At 42.3% G+C, this 23,260-nt stretch overlaps 1 protein-coding gene across 1 annotated transcript in view; it reads left to right on the top strand.

Annotated features, from left to right (window-relative positions):
• The first annotated feature begins 1,733 nt into the window (after window positions 1-1,733).
• Window positions 1,734-23,260, top strand: part of LOC139546557 (general transcription factor IIF subunit 2-like) — a 41,032-nt gene continuing 19,505 nt past the window's right edge. Inside the window, exons 1-4 of the mRNA XM_071355079.1 lie at window positions 1,734-1,911; window positions 2,059-2,132; window positions 2,397-2,415; window positions 2,678-2,822. Of these exons, the coding sequence (XP_071211180.1) occupies window positions 1,759-1,911; window positions 2,059-2,132; window positions 2,397-2,415; window positions 2,678-2,822 (391 nt within the window). The 5' untranslated portion in view covers window positions 1,734-1,758. The remainder of the gene's footprint in view (window positions 1,912-2,058; window positions 2,133-2,396; window positions 2,416-2,677; window positions 2,823-23,260) is intronic.

The following is a 23,260-nucleotide window of genomic DNA, read 5'->3' as shown; positions in this document are numbered from 1 at the left end:
TTAACCTGGGTCAATGGAATATGAATGACAGTCATCCAGTATGCTGTAATAGAAATAATGCCATGCTCATGATCATCCTCCCACATCTTGGGAATGATCATCCTCCCACATCTTAAATGGCAACACCACCACTGCTTTGTTCATATTTCACAGGTTATGTCGGAGTTCCGTTGCCACGTTCAAAACAACTGGGAACTCGGAAAAATACGAAATCAAATCATGACGTCATTGATCTTCAGGTCGGAAAGTCGGAGCTCTAGAAAGAGGCCCGAGTTCCCGAGTTGGCTGACCGTTCCAAATGATTTTTCCCAGTCGGAGCTTGTTTTTTTCAGTTTCCAGTTGTTTTGAGCGCACTGAAGTCGGAAGTCGAAAATGTCCGAATTACCCGTTTCGGGTTTCCAGTTGTTTTGAACGTGTCATTTGTCCTATGTCTCTGTCATTCTGGTTGTGCGTAATAGGAGCGCGCGCGCCTCAGGGCACAGAGAAATAGGCTACGTGGCCTGCGCTCCACGCTTTGGAGTCAGAACGTTGAATAAGAGGAAATGATTGTTCCATGTATGCATGGTGTTGAAATATCATTAATAATCATTAAGTCTGAATAAGACGAATGTAACAATGGATGTGGAAATTTCCTTTTACATTGTAGTACCAGGTTATTGGTTGTAATTGCCAATTGGGTAATTGTATGGTCCTGGGGGCCACGAGCTTATATTATTTAGGCCTACCTGTTTGCCGGATTCGATTTGGTTTTTCAATGGGAGGTTACAGTCTTGCCCTCTACTTGTGTCTGCTCAGATATAACAGGTTAAGCCTGATACAGAGGCTATTTCTTTTGGTCTATTGGCTCTGTATATTTGGTAAATCTACGTGTATATTTTGTATTGTAAAGTGGGTGGTTCGAGCCCTGAATGTTGATTGGCTGGCAGCTGTGGTATATCAGACCGTATTCCACGGGTATGACCATTTTTACTGCTCTAATTACATTGGTAACCAGTTTGTAATAGCAATAAGGCACCTCGGGGGTTTGTGGTACATGGCCAATATACCATGGCTAAGGGCTGTGTCCAGGCACTCCACGTTGCGTCGTAATTAAGAACAGTTCTTGTATTTTGGCCATATAGCACACCCCCTCGGGCCTTATTGCTTAATTAAATATAACACGCTTTCATCATTGGATCACCAAGACCTGTAGATAAATCTACACTGAGTATGTCAACCTGCCTTGCCTTCTGCTGATTCCATGCCCTTACAACTGCCACAAGGTCCCTATTTTACAATTACATAGGCAAATCAAAATGTGTTGTAGACAAAATAATGAAAAGGGCTGTCAGGTAGCCTCAATAAATAGATGACAATGCTTTGTAGTTGAACAAGTTGTTGCATGTATAGATTTTTTAAAACTTGACTGGAGACCTGACTTGAAAACTTGTGACTGGACTCTTAGAATGCACGACTTCGACTTGACTTGAGTTTTGAACCCGTTCTACTTGGGACTTGTCAATTGAGATTTGCATGTGACTCGAATAATAGTGACTTGGTGCCACCTCTGATTTATACTGTATTTTTATAAAACATTTGTGAATTCCAGTGGGATCAAATATTCTGGTCCACGTATAGTTACAACCTTATCAATAGGCTAATAAATAAAATTGACCAAATTCACCATAAAATCATTTCACACTTGCACAATGTTATTCAAATTGTATTATCCATCACCGCTGTGTAGTGTGCTCTTCATTGATCGAAGTGAGGTTTCTCATGCGTTGTATTTCCTGTAACCTGTCTGTGAATCCACTGTTAGCAACTTCACGTGTCGTGAAGAACCTCATCAAAGGATCTGCCGCTATGTCTGAAAAAACGGAGGTTGATTTAACCGGAGCTAAGCAAAACACCGGTGTATGGCTAGTAAAGGTATGTTGCCTAAAATCTAATTAAACGGTAAGTCATATCCATACACATATTGGTCACACCTGACGGTTTTGTTGAGGAATAGCCTAACATTTAGCTAGCTAAATTACCACCTCCGGTCTCTTTTTAACTTTTGTTTGACCTGATCAGGTTCCCAAGTACTTGGCCCAGCAGTGGGCCAAAGCATCCGGAAAAGGAGAAATTGGAAAGCTCAAGATTGTAAAGTAAACACTGACCATTAGCTATAACTCCACATCTGTTCATTACTGATAACATATGACTGCTTTTCAGAGGGGTTCAACACTACCAGACATAGAAATGTTGACTTTTGCAGTGGACATCATGCTCAATTTTGTAGTTGGTGATGCTAGTTATAAATGGTCTGAAATTCAGTAACATGGTTCTAAAGGAATCAGCTGTCTAATGAGACAATTAGTGTAGCCTATGTTGTAGTTAACTGAAAGTAAATGCATTTCCCCCCTTCATAGGAAACAAGGAAAAGCAGATGTAAGTATGTTACTTGTTGCCACAAGGTGTCACTGTAAACCCATACACTGTTCCTTGTCCTCAGTAATACCTCAAACTTTTGGAAGCGTTCTAGAAAACAGTAGCTGTATTATGAGAACATCATTCTCATTATTGGAAGTCATGTTTATAGATTCATAGACTATGATTAGTTGAATCAGAGGTTTTACTGCTTGGTTTGAACAAAAGCCTGCATCCATGCTGGGATGTTAGCGGATCCAAAGGTCTGTGGTGTTTCCTTTAGGTGTCGTTCACCCTGAATGAGGACCTAACCAGCCTGTCTGCCCTGGGGGAGAAGGCAGCGTCTGTACGAGCTCCCCGGGACCACCCATTCACCATGCATAGTGTGGGGGGGCAGACCCTGGCTGTGTTCACTGAGACCTCTGCAGGTAACAGACTACTGCCCTGCTCTGCTCTAGTACTGGTAAAACACCATGGAGATATGTTTCATTTTGAGTTGACGGTATATGGTACCTTTTGAGTTGGTGAATCATAAATATTCAAGAGATGAGACTCCTTGAGATTAAACAGATTAGATTTGGGTCGTCATGCTCAAGCAATGGAGAGATTCATCATCAAGACTTCTCGTTTGGCCTATTTCAGTTGACTTGTCTTAAAAGCTGAAGCTGAAATGTCGACAAACTATTTTATACTCCTGATTTTGCCTGGCTCTATTGTAGACAGAGTTATTACGATTACTCTAATGCACTGATTTATTAATTTTTTAACCCTTTAAAATGTTATATTAAACAATTCTCATCAAATAGATATACCCAACTTTATTTTAAACAGTCTACTGTAGAGACACAGGAGAGGACTGCTTCTTTGGTTTATAGTTAATCCATGAGGTTCTCTTTGATCATTGGATGAAATAATATAGAACAAAAATAAATTGATTAAGATCAAACCGAAATTTGACTTCCACTTTTAACCCCTCAAAGACACAGATCTGTGTTTTTGTAAAGGTGCAGGGGGCTGCCACACTGGGCTCCCAGTGGGCTGTTGTTGTGTGGGGTTTGCTCAAGGGCACAACAACAGGTAGTGGTATATAGGATTTGATATCATCAACCCTTCCGCCTGCCAACTCACTTCCCGACAGATTTTTCCAGTCAGACCCGAGATTTGAACTGGCAACCCTTCGGTTGCTGGCTCGCCTCTAATTGCTAGGCCACCTGCAGCCCTCATGAGCCATAGGCTTGTGGTGCACTGATGCGTTGCGGCTACAACGGCCTTTATCAGCTGGATAGTAAACAATGTAGTGAAAAAATGTGAAAGCTTTTGTTTGCTGCTTATGCAAGAATAAAAAAACGCACCAATGCGTTGCGGCTACAACGGCCTTCATCAGAGTGACAAAGAATAGTGGTGGAAAAACAGGTGTGTATATACCAACTCACACCAAACTTTTGACTGGTACTGTATGTAAAAAGGCGCATTTCTACGTTTTGTAGAAGAAAATAAATTATGTTAAAAAGTTCTACCCAATGACATCATCAAAAGTTAAAACGTTTTTTTTTTATTACATTTTTAAAATTCTGAATCCTACCCTGTGATGTCAGAGACACATTCTTTTTAGGACTTTTCTTATCTTTTTAACCACCGATCATAGAAACACACTGTTTTCACATAGTGCCTTCAGAAAGTATTCAGATCCCTTATATTACACCCTTCTAAAATGTATTAAATAAAATAAAAATCCTCAGCAATCTACACAGAATACCCCATAATGACAAAACGAAAATGGGTTTTTAGAATTTTTTTGCAAATATATAAAAAACTGAAATTCCTTATTTACATGCGTATTCAGACCCTTTGCTATGAGATGCATCCTGTTTCCATTGATCATCCTTGAGATGTTTCTACAACTTGATTGGCATCCACCTGTGGTAAATTCAATTGATTGGACATGATTTGGAAAGGCAACCACCTGCCTATATAAGGTCCCACAGTTGACAGTGCATGTCTGAGCAAAACCAAGCCAAGAGGTCAAAGGAATTGTCCGTAGAGCTCTGAGACAGGATTGTGTCAAGGCACAGATCTGGGGAAGAGTACCAAAACATTTCTGCAGCATTGAAGGTCCCCAAGAACACAGTGGCCTCCATCATTCTAAATGGAAGAAGTTTGGAACCACCAAGACTCTTCCTAGAGCTGGCCAAACTGAGCATTTGGGGGAGAAGGGCCTTGGTCAGGAAGGTGACCAAGAACCCGATGGTCCCTCTGGCAGAGCTCTAGATTTCCTCTGTGGAGATGGGAGAACCTTCCAGAAGGACAACCGTCTCTGCAGCGCTCCACCAATCATGTCTTTATGGTAGAGTGGCCAGACACAAGCCACTCCTCAATAAAAGGAAGATGACAGCCCGCTTTCATTTTGCCAAAAGGCACCTAAAGACTCTAAGACCATGAGAAACAGTATTCTCTGGTCTGATGAATCCAAGATTGAACTCTTTTGACTGAATGCCAAGCGTCATGTCTGGAGGACACCTGGCACCATCCCTACTGTAAAGTATGGTGGTGGAAGCATCATGCTGTGGGGAGGTTTTTCAGGTACTGGGAGATTAGTCAGGATCGAGGCAAAGATGAACGGAGCAAAGTACAGAGAGATCCATGATGAAAACCTGCTCCAGAGTGCTCAGGACCTCAGACTGGGACGAAGGTTCAACTTCCAACAGGACAACGACCCTAAGCACACAGCCAAGACAATGCAGGAGTGGCTTCGGGACAAGTCTCTGAATGTCCTTGAGTGGCCCAGCCAGAGCTCGGACTGAACCCGATCAAACATCTCTGTAGAGACCTGAAAATAGCTGTGCAGCAATGCTCCCATCCAACCTGACAGAGCTTGAGAGGATCTGCAGAGAAGAATGGGAGAAACACCCAAGTACAGATGTGCCAAGCTTGTAGTGTCATACCCAAGCAGACTCTATGCTGTAATCGCTACCAAAGGTTCTTCAACAAAGTACCGAGTAACAGGTCTGAATATTTATGTAAATGTGATACTTAAAAAAAAATGTTTAGCATAAATGTATAACCTGTTTTTGCTTTGTCATTATGGGGTATTGTGTGTAGATTGATAAAGAAAAAAAAGACTATTTAATCAACTTTAGAATAAGGCTGTAACAAAATGTGGAGTAAGTCAATTGATCTGAATACTTTCCGAAGACACTGTATGTAGACACTGGTATGATTCTAGAGATAATGAATATGAGGTTGAAAAGTGGAGGAATTGCCCTTTAACCCTGTCCACCTCCTGGCTGTGTTGGGTAACAAAGTAGACTTGCTTGGGTTTTTTAGGCCTGTGGGTGTGTTTTGAGAAGACTTTCTCTTTCCAGAGATTTTGCTTTGGTGAGAGACTGGTTTAGCATTCTTGGCTTGTATCCCCATTGCTGAGACCTAGAATACATTTTCACAGCTTTTTCCTCAAAATCCTCCTTCCTGTCACATATGGCGTTGCAGGGTGAAAACTGTCCACCCTGAGGATATTTCGGCCCGTACGTTTCCTGTAAATGGTGACGTGGAGTGAGCCATTCTGAGTTAAGATTTTCAAGTCCAGAAAGTTAATTTGCGTTTGACTGTATTCTAAACTCGCCTTCAAATTCTCATTGAGGGAATTGACGGATTTGAATTCTAACAATTAATTTTCTGATCTAGAGAGCACTAAAAGGATGTCATCAATGTATCTGCCATACCATACAATTAAAAAAGGGTTGGGGATGGATCAATATTTACAGAATGGTTACCTGTAGGAAATGGGGGAGGGTCATGCTTTTTCAATTTCATTCAATGGAGGGTTTATTTTTTATTTTTTTATCTAGTCCAGCGGAGGGTCATGTAATTGATGAAATGTTTAATAATTCTAAAACACTGACAAATAGTTGCTTATTTGGCTATTTATTGATGTGTGCCCGATGCCACACCTCATCTGTGATTCTTTGCTGGGCGCGCAATATCAAGTGCACCTATAGGCTATTTAGTGTGGTCTCAATCAAATTATCTATAGGCTATAGCCTACGAAGTACATCCTCAGAGAAGCATAGATCAAAGTTATATTTGTAAGTTAGCTGCTGGGCTGGTGTAAATTAAACTAGGCTGCATTACACACTGCAATGGATATTCCAACCCTGAGCCCTGTCTTGCTTTGCTCTTGTTGATCAAACTTTTTTATGTGCTGCCTAATCGATGGCTGTGCTCATGGTGCTGAAAGTAGGCAAATTCGAGTAGGCATAATTAATTTCAACAGTCTTTATTTTAATTAGACTTTATTAACAACAAGAGGGCTTTGTGTTAGAGCCAGTTTCTTCCTATTTAAGAAATGAGATAGGCCTACCTGTTTGACAGACTAAATTAGGCTATAGGCTACTATATCCATAGATCTGTTGGTCAACTCCTCCACCCACGATGCACTTTTTAAATAGCCTACCTCCGTGTCAGTGAAGGGCTGTTAAGTTAAAACCAAGACTAGAACTGAGGGGGTATGCAAGGGTATGCCATAGGCCTGCCTTTTCTGAAAGAAAATGGCAAAAAGCACAGGCCTACTCCTTGTTAGCTTAAGATTTTGAAGAAATCTGTCACTATCAATTGATTAAACTATTTACTTTCTGTACAGTGGATGTTTAAACCCCGACAGCTTTACGGGGATCACTTGTGACCTTCTCTCGTTGGGTTAAGCCATGGAAGAAGAGTAGCCAGCAGCTAAAGCTTACAGTGTTCTGTGTTGGTTGGCCTACTCTGTCTGGGGGGGAAAGGTAGGCATAACTTTTGAAAGTGCCATGTTCAGATTCCTAATGACATCGCCGATTTAAATTATTTGCAAACCGGGACAGTTTCGTGGGCAAACAAGACAAATTGATTTGGCATTGGAGAAATATGATTAAATTCTTGGCCTGTAATCTCAGTAATTTGTGTGATACTAAAAAATATTCTGCTAAATCTACATAAAATGACGTAGAATTGCTTGAAATTTTTAAAGAAGGCAATATTTTTCCTCAGACCTGCAAATAGGATGATAGATTCATGCAATGCTTTTACTATAAAGGAGATCTCTCCATCCCTACTCTTGTCCACAGTGGTCTGCGATTCCACAACCTTCCAGACCTGCAGCCCTGTGTGCTATCAAAATTCCTGTGTTGCCATGTAATGCTTACAGGACGAAGAACAGTTTGTAAAACTGCATATCTAAGGCTCAGGTCTGTGCAAGAAGTGTGCTTAAGCGGTAGACATGTTCTCTGCTATCTACTTTGTTTTAATTATTATTTTAGGTATAGGGGAGGTTAACTTGTTTTGTTTTTTTAAGCGTTCATGGAGGGTTTAGGTAAAATATACTTTTTCATTTCAGAGAAGTCCGATTTTCTCCATGTAACCTTTTAATATAAATAAGGTTCACTCTCTTAGCAGAACAGAGAATAAACTTCTCTTCCCAAAGTCCCCATAATAAGTTTGGGTAGTTCAAAGCAAGCCCTCATAGCAGTCTCCTTCTCTTGTTTAGTTCCACTCTGTTAATTGAAGAAAGTCAGCAGGGAGCATATTTTCCTATGGCCTATGTTTGAGAATGCTTTGAAGCCTCCAGACCTTCGTTGTGTACAATATTGGTGTAAAGGGATTCAACATTCATTGTTACCAAGTCGGAAGATCCAACATCTTTGAGCTCAGATAGCTTGTTAAGAGTATGAGTGGTATCTTGAAGGAAAGAGGGAAGTTTGGCACAAAAGGCTTAATGTAGAAATCAATATACTTGGAGGCAGGCTCTGATGTAGTGTCATTGTTGCTGATGGGCCTTCCAGGAGGTTTATGAGGATCCTTGTGGACTTATTGGTAACATCCACTTATTGGTAAACATCCACTGCACGCTAACCTAGGGTGGGCAGGGACTTTAAAAAAAATAATTTAAATGATCAAATCTATAACAAATAAGTTAAAAAAAAATGAAATTCTATTTACATAAGTATTCAGATCCTTTACCCTGTACTTTGTTGAAGCACCTTTGCCAGCGATTTACAGCCTGGAGTCTTCTTGGGTATGACGCTACATAGAGATGTTTGATCGGGTTCAAGTCTGGACTCTGGCTGGGCCACTCAAGGACATTCAGAGACTTGTCCCGAAGCCACTTCTGCGTTTGTCTTGGCTGTGTGCGTAGGGTCGTTGTCCTGTTGGAAGGTAAACCTTCGTCCCAGTCTGAGGTCCTGAGCGCTCTGGAGCAGGTTTTCATCAAGGATCTCTCTGTACTTTGCTCCGTTCATCTTTCCCTCTATTATGACTAGTCTTCCAGTCCCCGCTGCTGAAAAACATCCCCACAGCATGATGCTGCCACTACCATGCTTCACCATAGGGATGGTGCCAGGTTTCCTCCAGATGTGACGCTTGGCATTCAGGCCAAAGAGTTCAATATTGGTTTCATCATACCAGAGAATCTTGTTTCTCATGGTCAGAGTCCTTTTAGGTGCCTTTTGGCAAACTCCAAGCGGGCTGTTGTGCCTTTTACTGAGGAGTGGCTTCTGTCTGGCCACTCTACCATAAAGTCTTGATTGGTGGAGCGCTGCAGAGATGGTTGTCCTTCTGGAAGGTTCTCCTACCTCCACAGTGGAACTTTAGAGCTCTGTCAGAGTGACCATCAGGTTTTTGGTCACCTCCCTGACCAAAGCCCTTTTCCCCCGTTTGCTCAGTTTGGCCCTGCAGCCAGCTCTAGGAAGAGTCTTAATGGTTCCTAACTTCTTCCATTTAAGAATGATGGAGGCCACTGTGTTCTTGGGGACCTTCCATTCTGCTGACATTTTTTGGTACCCTTCCCCAGAAGGGAAGTGCCTCCACACAATCCTGTCTCGGAGCTCTACGGACAATTCCTTCAACCTCATTACTTTGTTTTTGCTCTGACATGCACTGTCAACTGTGGGACCATATATAGACAGGTGTGTGCCTTTCCAAATCCTGTCCAATCAACTGAATTTACCACAGGTGGACTCCAATCAAGTTGTAGAAACATCTCAAGGATGACCAATGGAAACAGGATGAACCTGAGCTCAGTTTCGAGTCTCATAGCAAAGGGTCTGAATACTTATGTAAATAAGGTATTTCTGTTTTTTTATTGATAATACATTTTGCAAAGAATTCTAAAAACCTGTTTTCGCTTTGTCATTATGGGTTAATTTGTGTAGCTTGAGGAAAATACATTTTGAATAAGGCTGTAACATAACAAAATGTGGAAAAGGGAATGGGTCTGAATACTTCCAGAATGCATTGTATCACTAAACTCTTGTTTCATATTCTCCAAAGGGCTAGAAGACAAAGGCAGGTAATAGTCAATATTGTTGTACTGTCTTTAGCCTTCCTGCTCATACAGTATTTGTCCCTCTCTTATACAATAACAACCCCTCCTTTGTCAGTACTGTGATTCTCAGAAAGCCATTTAATGGTTGAATTTTTTATTTAGTGAGATTACCTCTCTACACCTTTTATTCCTGTTCTCAAATCTACGTTGTGAGACACTTAATTTTTTTATTTTTTTTGTAACGGCATTTAAAGGGATACTTTTGGATCTTGGCAATGAGGCCTTTTTTCTACCAGAGTCAAGTAGATACAACTTTTATGTCTCTGTATGCTTGGCAAATTAAAATGAACAGAGTTCTTATGTCTCAAAATGCAGTTCTGTCAACGTCCTGTTTCAATTTGTTCTCAAAAGGGATTTTCTTCCCCCCACAGAATCAATATGGGCAATTTCTGATTTGATCACCTCTATCTTCGTTTAGCCTACTGTGGCACTTAACGCCTTCTCATGTGCATACACAGTATCAGCACACACACCCATGTATTAATGATCTATTGGATGATTCTCTTTTTTTTTATAATATGTTTATTATTTTCCAATAAAAATAAAGTAAAAAAGACAGCAATACAAACAATGACATTCATTGTACTGTTGAATGGGATGGCCAGTTTAGAGGACAAAACAAAAGTTAACTCACACATACACAAAATAAAACAAAATCCTATTAGGTGGTACATGTATAAGAAGACAGCATATAGTCATTACAAGCAGTGTAGTTCAGCCAAAAATAAATATTGAGTGGAGTACAGCACAGAGTAGCAGCAGATCGTCAGCCCAGTTATGAAGCGGGGCTAGACCATTTATCCAGTATCGGCTGCCATATTTTGTAAAACAATGGACTTCTATTGGAGGTGTTGTATCGAATCTTTTCCATATGTATTACATTCCCTAAATCCCGTAACCACATTTCAAAGGTAGGTACAGTCTCCAATTTCCAAAATTGCAATATGAGCCTTTTGGCTAATAGAGTACACAGAGAGACAGCTTTCCCTTCCTGGTTATTCCCATCAACTGTACCAAACAGAGCGATCAATGGGTCTGGGGCTAGAACTCTATCAAAGGCCTTAGATAAGTAATCAAAAATGAGAGCCCAGTAAGCATGTAATTTAGGGCATGTCCAGAATAAGTGGGTCAACGTCCCCTCATCCTGCTTGCACCTCTCACACAGTGGTGAGGTGTCCGGGAATATTTTATGCAGTTTTACTTTTGAGTAGTGTAACCTGTGTATCACCTTAAACTGTACAAGGTTGTGTCTGGCATTCACTGAACTGTGGTTTATATTCCTGAGAGCTTCTATCCAGTCCTCATTTGAGATTTCTGAACCAAGTTCTTGTTCCCAAGCCCTTTTAATGGTGTCTGTGGATACCTCTATGTGGGCCTGTAGCACATCATACAGTCTAGAGACCGACCCTTTTGAATGGGGTTTGACAAGTATCAAGCTATCTAATGTAGGACTATTGGGCTTAATGCCATACTGTGGGATATGTGTCCTTAAGAAATTCCTGATTTGGAGGTATCTGAAAAAATGTGTTGTTGGCATGTTGAACTTTGCCTGTAATTGTTGAAATGAAGCTAACTGACCATCTATGTATAAATTACCAATTGTTGTGAGCCCCTTCTCCCTCCACTGTGAAAACACCACATCATCCAATGCAGGGTGGAAAGCATGATTCAGGCTAATCGGGCTGTCTATGTAAACAGTGGGTATGTTAAGAAAATCCCTAATCTGTTTCCAGATCCTAAGCGTATGACAAATGACTGGATTGGAGTCATAAGTGGGTTTTTTCACATATGATGGGCTATTAACAAGTGCAGGGAGTGAGGAACGTTGACAGGAGGCCTGCTCGATCAAAAGCCATGAAGGCATATCCTTCTGTCTCATCGCAGGTAAACTTTCCCTCCAGAAAGACACAATGTTCAGATTAGCAGCCCAATAATACAGTTTGAAGTGAGGAAGGCCAAAGCCCCCCTCTATCTTGTACTTGCATAAATGCTTCTTTGAAATTCTGGCTGCCTTGTTATCCCATAAAAATGGAGTTACTATTGAATCCAGTTTCTTAAAATAGCTTTGTGGTATGAAATTGGGTAGACATTGGAAGAGGTAAAGAAACCTGGGTAGGACAACCATTTTAATAGCGTTTATACGACCAACCAAGGAAATAGGCAGAGTTTTCCAGAAATCTATATTTTGTTTAAGCTGATATATTTTCATGTCCCAATTCACTTTCAATAGCTGGTCAAGGTCTCTTGTCACTACAATGCCAAGGCTTGTGAACTTGTCCCTCACTGTTCTAAACGGGGTAGATTGCAGAAATTGCATATCCACAGGCCGTGATATTGGCATCAACTCACTTTTTTGCCAGTTTATCTTGTAGCCAGAGAAGGAGCCGAATGTGTCTATCAAGTTAAGTAATGGTGGAATAGAAGTTTTAGGCTTAGACAAAAACAAAAGAACATCGTCTGCATATAGGGAAATTTTGTGCTGTGTGTCTTTTATTTTAACAGAAGCTATATCGGCACATGCCCGAATGCGAGTAGCAAGGGGTTCCATGGCTATAGCGAAGAGAGCAGGCGAAATAGGGCACCCCTGTCGGCACCCCTTGAACAGGCGGAATGACTGCGACATTTCCTGATTGGTCACAACGGACGCCATTGGGTGTGCATAAATAATTCTTATCCAATTAATAAATTCCTTTCCAAATCCGAAATGCTCCAGAACCGACATCATATACTTCCACTCAATCTGATCAAACGCCTTCTCTGCATCAAGAGCTATTACCACTGCCTCAACTTTATGATCATGATACATTACGTTGAAAAGGCGTCTCAAATTGTAGTATATATGTCGGCCCGGGATAAAACCTGTCTGGTCAGGGTGTATGATGTCGGAAATATATTTTTTCAATCGGTTTGCCAATATCTTTGTCAACACCTTGTTTTCTATGGGGAGTAACGACACGGGGCGATACGACGACATCTCCATGGAATCTCTATCTTTTTTCAAGATCAGGGCTATTGTAGCCTCATACAGTGTTTGCGGGAGTTTGGTATTTTCTTTGGATTGTTGAAACATTCGCAGCATAAGTGGAGATAGACTAGCGCAGTACTTCTTATAGAATTCTATTACATATCCATCGGGCCCAGGGGCCTTGCTGTTTGGAAATTGTGCTATCGCTGTGTTAATTTCATCTAAGGTTATCCCTGCATCGAGTGCGGCAGCTGCCCCCCTGTCTAGTTTAGGAAGTTCACATTCAGCGAGAAAGCGTTCCATAGTTTGTGGATCAGTAGCATCGCATTTTGATTGGTATAGCTCTGAGTAAAACTGCGCAAAGCATTTATTAATGTCCTGCGGATCTGTTACTATTTTACCCTTCTTGTCTTTTATTTTGTGAATAGCTCTAGATGCTTGTACATGCCTTAGCTGTCTTGCTAATAATTTATGTGGTTTGTCCCCCAGTTCAAAATAACTTTGTTGCGTTCTAGCAAGTAAAGAGCCCACCCGTTTCGAAAGGATGGTATTGTATTCATACTTTAACTTTGTGATCTTCTCAAGGACTGTATACGAGGAATTTGTCCTAAAAACGTTCTCCTGTTCCCCTAACTCTCTTTCAATTTCTCTCAGCCTAGTATTGGCACGTTTCTTCCTCTCTGATGTATAAGAAATAATGTAACCTCTAATCACAGCCTTTAGAGATTCCCAAAGGGTGGAGTCGTCAACATCCCCCGTGTCGTTAGTACTGAGGAAAAAGGCAATCTGCTCCTTCAAATACTGACAAAAAGCCTCATCTTTCAACAGGTATGCGTCTAAGCGCCACGGTCGCCGACCTGTCGACATATTGTCGAGTTTCAGCACCATGGACAGAGGAGAGTGGTCCGTAATTAGAATGGGGTGATAGGTAACCGACTCAGCTGCTGAAATTAGTTTGGAGTCCAACAAAAAATAGTCAATTCTGGAATATGATTTATGAACTGATGAAAAGAAAGAATAATCCCTGTCTGTTGGGTGCGTCAGTCTCCAAATATCGACAATGTTAAGGTTTGTCATCAATGTATTTAGACAGACACTGGCATTTGATTGTTGAAGTGACCTTGATAGCTGTTTATCTAAAAGAGGATCTAACGTACAGTTAAAGTCACCTCCAACAATAACACTTGTATCCGAGATATTTGGTATGGCCTTAAATACCCTTTGAAAAAATAATGGATCATCGAAGTTGGGTCCATATAAATTGACCAAGGTTATTGGTTTTGAATTCAGTGTACCAGCCACAATAATATACCGACCATTAGGATCTGAAATCGAGGTTGAGTAAACAAAAGGAATGTTTTTCCTTATCAGGATTGCTACCCCTCTCGCTTTTGCATCAAAGTTAGACTGGTATATCTGACCGATCCAGCCGACTCGTAGCTTGGCCTGCGCGGAGCGTTTAATATGAGTTTCTTGAAGAAGCACTATGTCAGCACCCAGTGATTTAAGATGAGAAAAAACCTTAGCTCGTTTCACGACATGCCCTAATCCATTACAGTTCCAGCTGACTATCTTTATTCCACCTGGTCTACTCTGTGCTCGGTCACTATGTGGCATTTCTTATTTTAAAGCAAATTGCTGCTGTCAAACAAAACCCTGAAGAAAAACGTCCCGCCGTGCGGGAGCTTGTCATGCCACCTGTACTAATAAACGTGAACATAAAACATAAAACACAGACCCCATCCCCCCTCCCGTCCCTCCACCCGTCCCTTTACTGAGTGACTTCCCCAAACGAAGCGCTCCTTGACTAACACACAAACCTTAGGGTGTCTAGACATAAAGCTTGAACTAACTCGTCGTCTATAGATGCTCCGCATATAAACTAATATTAAATAACACTTAACTTAACTCTCACGTTAGGGGGTGAGTGGCGTTAAAACATGACATGCCAAACAATGCTATATTAGCCACAACATCTCACCTATCATATAAGTCCCAATTTCTGATCTTCTGATCGAAAAGACATAGGCCGGAAATTCAATTCACACACATTCCTGGCCTGTATTTGGCCATTTAGCCTGCTGGCACAGCCGTTCTGTATCCTCAGCCGGGGAGCTTGCTTGTCAAGAACCGATCGGCCTCTTTTGCGTTGTCAAACGTACGTGTTGATCCCTCGACTGTCACCTTAAACCGGGCTGGGAAGAGGAATCCATATCGGATGTTGGCCGCCCTGCATTTGTTGCGTACCTCATCATACTCTTTCCGTTGGTTCCTCACCTCCAAGGTAAGATCTGGGTAGAAAGACACCCTGGCTCCGTTGTAGTTAAGGGGGAACTTTTGACTAGCCAGCTTGAGGATGAGATCCCTGGTGTGGGGATAGTGCAGCCTTACAATGAATGGCCTTGGTGGCCCGCCCTTGGCCGGCTTCGTTGCCTGTGCTCTGTGTGCGCGGTCGATCAGGATGGCCGTTTTGAAGTGTTCACTCCCCAGCAATGCCGGTATCAGCTCCGAGACAAATTCAGTGGGTTTCCCTTTCTCAGTGTCCTCCTGGATCCCACATATTCGGATGTTCTGGCGTCTTGAATGCGACTCGAGCATTTCCAGTCGGGCCTTCAGGGTTTTGTTGTCATTTTTGAACGTTGCGCACTGTTTCTCTATGTCCTGTAGCCTGGCCTCGTGATCGATTGTCGTCTGCTCAACCTCGTGCACCCTTCCCTTAGTTGCCTTCACAGTTTCGGCCAAAGTCCCAATACTCTTTGAGATATCAGCCAACCTTGTGTCCACCTTCTTGCTTAGTGCGTTTATGGCAGCCAGTATGTCACTTTGAGTAGGTTCTGTGGGGAACTCTTGGAAGCTAGCCTCTTCAGCTAGCTCCTCGTGGGTCGGCGACGTTGAAATTGGTTCGTTGTCTATCTCATTCCAATTATCTTGTTTAGCGCCCCCTTTTTTGTTGCCTTTTCCTTTTGTCATATTTGTTTGAAGTTATAGGTTGTGAGAGGTTAAGATAAATATTAATTTGTTTCAAAATTGAGCGGAGCTCTAGCAATGCACGTCTACTCCATAGCACGCTCTCTAGCGCCCCCCTATTGGATGATTCTCAAAGAACACAGAGAGGGCACATCCACAGGTCGATATAAGATGGCGCCGGTGTTCCTCACCAATTGTGTTTTTTTGTTTCTTTGCATTGTTTGTAACTTATTTGTGTACTTATTTTGTACATAATGTTGCTGCTGCTGTTTCTTATGACTGAAAATAACTTCTGGACATCAGAACAGTGATTACTCCCCACGAACTGGCAGAATCCTTTTTTTCCTTTAACGAGTCCGACGAGCCCGACGTGAATGACATACTGCTTTCCCGGGAACAGGCCCAAATCCTCCTCATTTGCGTGAAGAGAAGGTGGAGAAAAAGGGGCCGGAGGTCAAGCTGTCTTCTGGGAATTTGTAGGCGATCGAATAAACCGCCACTGCTTTCCGTTCTGCTAGCAAACGTGCGATCTTAAGAAAATAAAATTGATGACCTACGCGGAAGATTAAACTACCAACGGGACAATAAAAACGGTAATATCTTATGCTTCACGAAGTCGTGGCTGAACGAAGACATTATCAACATACAGCTAGCTGGTTATACGCTGTATCGGCAGGATAGAACAGCGGCATCTGGTAAGACATGGGGCGGCGGACTATGTATTTTTGTAAATAACAGCTGGTGCATGATATCTAAGGAAGTCTTGAGGTTTTGCTTGCCTGAGGTAGAGTATCTCAAGATAAGCTGTAGACCACACTATCTACCTAGAGAGTTTTCATCTGTATTTTTCATAGCTGTCTACATACCACCACAGACCGATGCTGGCACTAAGACCGCACTCAATGAGCTGTATTCCGCCATAAGCAAAGAGGAAAACATTCACCCAGAGGCTGCGCTCCTAGTGGCCTGGGATTTTAAAGCAGGGAAACTTAAATCCGTCTTACCAAATTTCTATCAGCATGTTAAATGTTCAACCAGAGGGGGAAAAAAAACTCTAGACCACCTTTATTCCACACACAGAGGCGCATACAAAGCTCTCCCTCACCCTTCATTTGGCAAATCTGACCGTAATTCTATCCTCCTGATTCCTGCTTACAAGCAAAAATTTAAGCAGGAAGCACCAGTGACTCAGTCAACAAAAAAGTGGTCGAATGAAGCAGATGCTAAGCAACAGGACAGTTTTGCTAGCACAGACTGGAATATGTTCCGGGATTTTTCCGATGGCATTGAGGAGCACACCACATCAGTCACTGGCTTCATCAATAAGTGCATCACTGACGTCATCCCCACAGTGACCGTACGTACATACCCCAACCAGAAGCCATGGATTACATGCAACATCTGCACTGAGCTAAAGGCTAGAGCTGCCACTTTCAAGGAGCGGGACTCTCACCCAGAAGCTTATAAGAAATCCCGCTATTCCCTCTGACGAACCATCAAACAGGCAAAACGTCAATACAGGACTAAGATTTAATAGTACTACACCAGCTCTGATGCTCGTCGGATGTAGCAGGGCTTGCAAACCATTACAGACTACAACGGGAAGCACAGCCGAGAGCTCCCCAGTGACACGAGCCTACCACACGAGCCTACCAAATTGTCAGACTCCAGCCACCCTAGTCATAGACTGTTCTCTCTGCTACCGCAAGGTAAGCAGTACCGAAGAGCCAAGTCTAGGTCCAAGAGGCTTCTAAACAGCTTCTACCCCCAAGCCATAAGACTCCTGAACATCTAATCAAATGGCTACCCAGACTATTAGCATTGCCACCCCTCTTTACACCGCTGCTACTCTCTGTTGTTGTCATCTATGCGTAGTCACTTCAAACTCTACCTACATGTACATACTACCTCAACTAACCGGTGCCCCCGCACATTGACTCTGTACTGGTTACACCCCTGTATATAGTCTCGCTATTGTTGTTTAACTGCTGCTCTTTAATTACTAGTTACTTTTATTCTTGTCAGTATTTTTTGAAACTGCATTGTTGGTTGGTTGCTCATAAGTAAGCATTTCACTGTGTCTACACCTGTTGTATTCGGCGCATGTGACTAATAAAATTTGATTCGAAAAGTGAAGGGGTCTGAATATTTTACGAATTCCCTGTATATGCTAAAGATGGTGCACATTCCATCGAGGGCATAGTGGAACAGTAGGCAGGCAGTTATTCAGTCAGCTGACTGTCTGTGTGTGAACATTTCCTGCTGATTATTCCTGGCAACACGTGACTCCTTTGAGAGAGCAAAAGGCGACAACGTCTCTCTGAGAAACAATTACTTTTCCTGCCTAAACAATAGGCTGCTGCCACTTCTGGCTGGATGATGTCCATCTGGACCTGGGCTGGTAGTTTTCACACCAACCTCGGCACATCCACCCAGCTTCTCAGCCCAGACACTGCATATTTGTTCTATTCCAGCAACAGCCCTTGCTTGATGAATTGAATGAGGTCTTCTATCTAGAGCTGAGCTGGAGAGTAGAGACATGTCCAGTAGGAGAGGGCAGGGAAACTGTCTGCCATCCCTCCCACTCTGGACTTGGCTTCTACTCTCATTACAGACAAGGACAGAACAGACAGAGAGACAGGAGCTCAGTTCTCTGCCTGGCAATAATCACATGACAGCTCCAGTAGAGAGACTGGAAAGAGATCTGAGCAGGTCTGAGGGGGTTTGGCTCTTTGATCTTTGTAGTTAATATAAATGTGTTGACTGCAGAACTTCTGGTGAATGGGGCTAGGTAAGACCTATTCCTAGAATACTGTAGGCTACTGTACACAACAGGCACGGTGATGAATCCGGTCCAAAATGAATACATGAAGCTTTGGGCTTGAAATGGTATCACTTTATCAGGGATTATTATTTTTTTTTTAATGCCAAATTTCTTCAGCTACATGGCAAAATGTATAGAATTGTAGGCAATTTGCTTTAAAACTGCTAAATAAAATCTCAGCTCCATGGAGACAGGTGTATAATTGCAGGAAATTAGCTTAAGATTTTTCTATCGTGCCATGTAACCTCTCTGATGGCCCAAACGTACTCACTGCCTCGGATTCAGACTGCTACATTTCTTACAAGCTGCATCTGATCCTACAAGAGATGGAGGCAGCGAAGACAGACAAACCGACAAAGGACATGACAGCAGGGAATTTTGCTCAAAGCAATTAGATGCACTCAGGAGACAGCCTGGATTTGTGTACTGTATATCAGCATCACTCATCCACTCCACAACAGGTGGGCTCTTTCTGCTGTGTGTAATGCAGTATGATTATCTCCAGACAGAGTCAAAGGGGTCTTGGCTGACTGCGTGTCTGCAGTAATAGCAGAGTACAGAGTGTTATTTAAAAATGATCTGTCTCTCTCTACAGGGAGAATATCTATGATCTGCTCACCAGACCTGGCTGCTCTGTTTACCGTAGCTTCTGAAACTACTGGAACATTAGAGGGAAGTAGTTTCACCCCTGACCAATTGCAATTAAAAACTTACTGAGAAAACCACAACCTGTAGGAGTGGGAGAGAGACGAAGAGCGAGGGAGAGAGCGGGAGGGATGAAAGAGAAAAAAAGAGCTGGTTGGGGGGGTGAGAGAAAGAGCAAGAGGGAGGAATGGCTTTCTAACAGTACATACAGCTGAGCCTATTCACTGCCAGCTTCTGTAGCCTGTTGCTAAGCAACCTCTTAATCAATACCTGCTGCATGCCAGAGCTGTGCAGAACGCAGAAAAAAATAAAACACTTAAAGACATAAAATTACATGAACCAACTACTACTGACATTCCGCGCATGGCTTCTGTAGGAATGACATCATTAATGGACGCAATTAGCGCTGTCTGCGTTGATATACACTGAGTGTACAAAACATTAGGAACAACTTCCTAATATTGAATTGCATCCTCTTTTTCCCTTAGAACAGGCTCAAGTCGCCAGGTCATGGACTACAAGGCTTCAAATATTCCATGTCGACTCCAATGCTTCCCACAGTTGTGTCAAGTTGGCTGGATGTCTTTTGGGTGGTGGACCATTCTTGATACAAACGGGAAACTGTTGAGTGTGAAAAACCCAGCAGCGTTGCAGTTCTTGACACACTCAAACCGGTGCGCCTTGCACCTACTACCATACCCCGTTCAAAGGGAGGACTTAAATCTTTTGTCTTGCCCATTCACCCTCTGAATAGCACACACACGCAATCCACACACTCAAAAATCCTTCTTCAACCTGTCTCTGTTCATTCATCTACACTGATTGAAGTGGATTTAACAGATGACATCAATAAGGGATCATAGCTTTCACCTGGATTCACCTGGATTCACCTGGTCAGTCTGTCATGTAAAGAGCAGGTACAGGATATCCACCTATATCAAATTGTATTTGTCACATGCACCAAATACAACAGGTGTAGACCTTACAGTGAAATGCTTACTTACTAACCAACAATGCAGTTTAAAAAAAAATACCAATAAGAAATAAAAGTAACAAGTAATTAAAGAGCAGCAGTAAAATAACAATAACAAGACTATATACAGGGGTGTACCGGTACAGAGTCAATGTGCGGGGGCACCAGTTAGTCAAGGTAATGGAGGTAATTTGTACATGTTGGTAGAGATAAGTGACTGCATAGATGATAACAACAGAGTAGCAGCGGTGTAAAAGAGGGGGGGGAATGCAAATAGTCTGGGTAGCCATTTGATTAGATGTTTAGAAGCCTCTTGGACCTAGACTTGGCGCTTCGGTACCGCTTGCCGTGTGGTAGCAGAGAGAACAGTCTATGACTAGGGTGGCTGGAGTCTTTGGCAATTTTTAGGGCCTTCCTCTGACACCACATGGTATAGAGGTCCTGGATGGCAGGAAGCTTGGCCCCAGTGATGTACCTGGCCGTTCGCACTACCCTCTGTAGTGCCTTGCGGTCGGAGGCCGCGCAGTTCCATAGTTCCATACCAGGCAGTGGTTATTATGAGGTACTGTGTGTAGATTGAGGGGGAAAAAACTGCTAAATCAATTTTAGAATAAGGCTGTAACGTAACTAAATGTGGATTACTTTTACTTTTACGAAATATCTATATCAAGCTTGTGACTACAGATGCATTTGAAGTTTGTTTTGGTTGTGTTTTGGGTTATGTTTTGTTCAACAGTAACTGAATGGGGAATGATGACTGGAGTAATTTTCTTTCTGAGTAGATGTTTCGAAAATACTTTCAAAATGAATCCTGATAATGACGTGATAAAAAAATCATGAATTATGATGAGCGAGATGCCGTTCAGAGGCGACAACAAAACATGCTATCCTCTCCCCATTACCAATAACAGGGGAGGTCAAATCAAAATCCATTCAAAGTTTGTTGGCCATGCACACAGTTTAACAGATGTTAGAGGATGCAGAGAAATGCTTATGTTACTAGCTCCTAACAATGCAGTAAAATGTCAAACAAGTACACAAATAATCAACAATTTATAGGGGAAAAACGTAGGAATTTCTGGAGGCGTATGTTCCTACACTATAAGTGAATTTGTCCAATTAGCTTACTTATGACTTCTTCAAATTGGGGGACTAGATACATAGTGCTTTATTTCTAAACGGTAAAACAGATATGTATAAAAATACCCTCAAATAAAAACGGACATTCTGTACTGTCACCTATTATGAACAGTTATTTCTAAAATATGAAATGCTTTGTAGAGACACATTTTAAAATGTAGCTTTACTGTCCAAATACATGTGGAGGGGAGTGTATGTATTGCGTAGATAATGTACAAGTTGTGTGTATATATTGGGCCTGTGTAAAACATAAAAATATTCTTTAGAATGTACAGATATTCTTTAGAATATCGAGGTTTAGAGGTTATTTAGTGCTTACTGAAGGCTGGTGATTTATTTGAGAGACCGCAGCATGTGGCTCAGCTCCGCTATAAAGTGATTGATTCAGCTGTGTGTGTGTGTGTCTCTTTCTCTGCCTTTCTTTCTCTCCCTGTCATCTCTTTCTTTCTCTTTTCATCTGCCTTTCTTTCTCTGCCATTCATATCTGACTCCTCTCTCCTTGCCTTTTTTCTCTCTCCCTTCTTTCTCTCCTCTCTCTATACCTCCCTCTCTTGGTCTCTTCCCCCTCACCCCCCTCTCTGCCTCTTCCTCCTCTACCCTCTTTCTGACTCTCCTCTTCCCCCTCTCCCCTCTCTGCCTCTTCCTCCTCTGTCTCTCTGCCCCCTCTTTCTCTCTGCCTCTTCCTCATCTTTTTCTCTGCCTCTTCTCCCTCTACCCTCTCTTTTTCTCTTCCCCCTATATCCCGCTTCCCCCTCTAGCCTTGGCCTCTTGTCAGTCTAGGTTGGCTGTAGTTGACTCGTCCATTAGAATCATTCCAGGGGTAAGGATAGTTAGGAATGTTAGTTGTTTCCCTTAGTTACGCATAGCCATGCAGACACCTAATGCCATAAGGTACAGGCTCGGTGTGTGTGTGTGTGTTAGAGGGAAGAATGTCAGTGTGGAGACAAACAGTGAATATTAATCTGAATAATATTCAGTTAATGGGTTGCCTCTTTTTTTTAATAAGCTGTGTGCTCTCTGTATTTCTGTCTTTTTCTCTCTATTTTTCTCTAGTTCTGTATTAACCCCCACCCCTCTATCCCTGCTCCCACTGCTTCTTCCTCTCCCCCTCTTCCTCCATCTCTCTCTCACTCTGTCTGCCACCTGTGGCTGAGATGTTCACCAATCTGAGCTAACAGCTAATAGGCACAGTGGTACCTCATCAAATATGGATGGGTCTTAGCTGCAATTAAAAAGCTCTTAGGTTTGATGTCCCCCTCAGCATACTGTTGGCTCCGGGAGCCTCGTGTTTTCTCCAATGCCAGAAGAGTGCGTGCGTGCGTGCGTGCGTGCGTGCGTGCGTGCGTGGAGCTTGAGTCTGCTGTGGTGGATCAGAAGGGATGTGTTCAGTAGTATGAAACATAGAGACAGTGTTCACTGTGTGTGTCATGAGTAGGGGGCTGTAGGTCTGAAGAAGGAGCGTGCTACAAAAGATGGTTTCTGGGGTGTGTGAGACGCAGGCTAAGTCGAGGTGGGCGTATGATGTGGTCAACACTATAGCTACTGTACTTAAAACATAGACTGAGTTTGGTTATTTTAGTTCCTAATATTCTGTTCTCGCACCATCTGTTGCCTTGTGTCAGAAGGGTTCTGTCAGAGATGAATTACAAGATGGTGAAACAATTAGCACTGGGAGGCAGGGGAACTCTGTTTAAGACCAAACTAAAGGAAACGTGTCTGCTTAGTCAGTGGTGCACCGTATCATACTCTACCACCAGTACTCGGTACAAACATTTAATGGAATACTGGACCCACTGCTCAACAACAACCCCTTCTAGCAGAGTTTTGGGAAATAACTACACAATTATTGATTCATTATGTTTAGTCTTGTTGTGGAATGTAGTATATTGTCTAAATGCATAGTGAAAAAATGGATAGTACTACACATTTAAAAGGTTGAGATATTTATGTAAAAAGAGGTACACCTTGAGGGAAGAGAGCAGCGTTTATTGAACTGCCTTC

The sequence above is a fragment of the Salvelinus alpinus genome, chromosome 20 (genome assembly GCF_045679555.1).
Source record: "Salvelinus alpinus chromosome 20, SLU_Salpinus.1, whole genome shotgun sequence".
Taxonomy (NCBI): domain Eukaryota; kingdom Metazoa; phylum Chordata; class Actinopteri; order Salmoniformes; family Salmonidae; genus Salvelinus; species Salvelinus alpinus.
The sequence above is the reverse complement of the archived record's forward strand: the minus strand, read 5'-3'. Positions and strand labels throughout refer to the sequence as shown.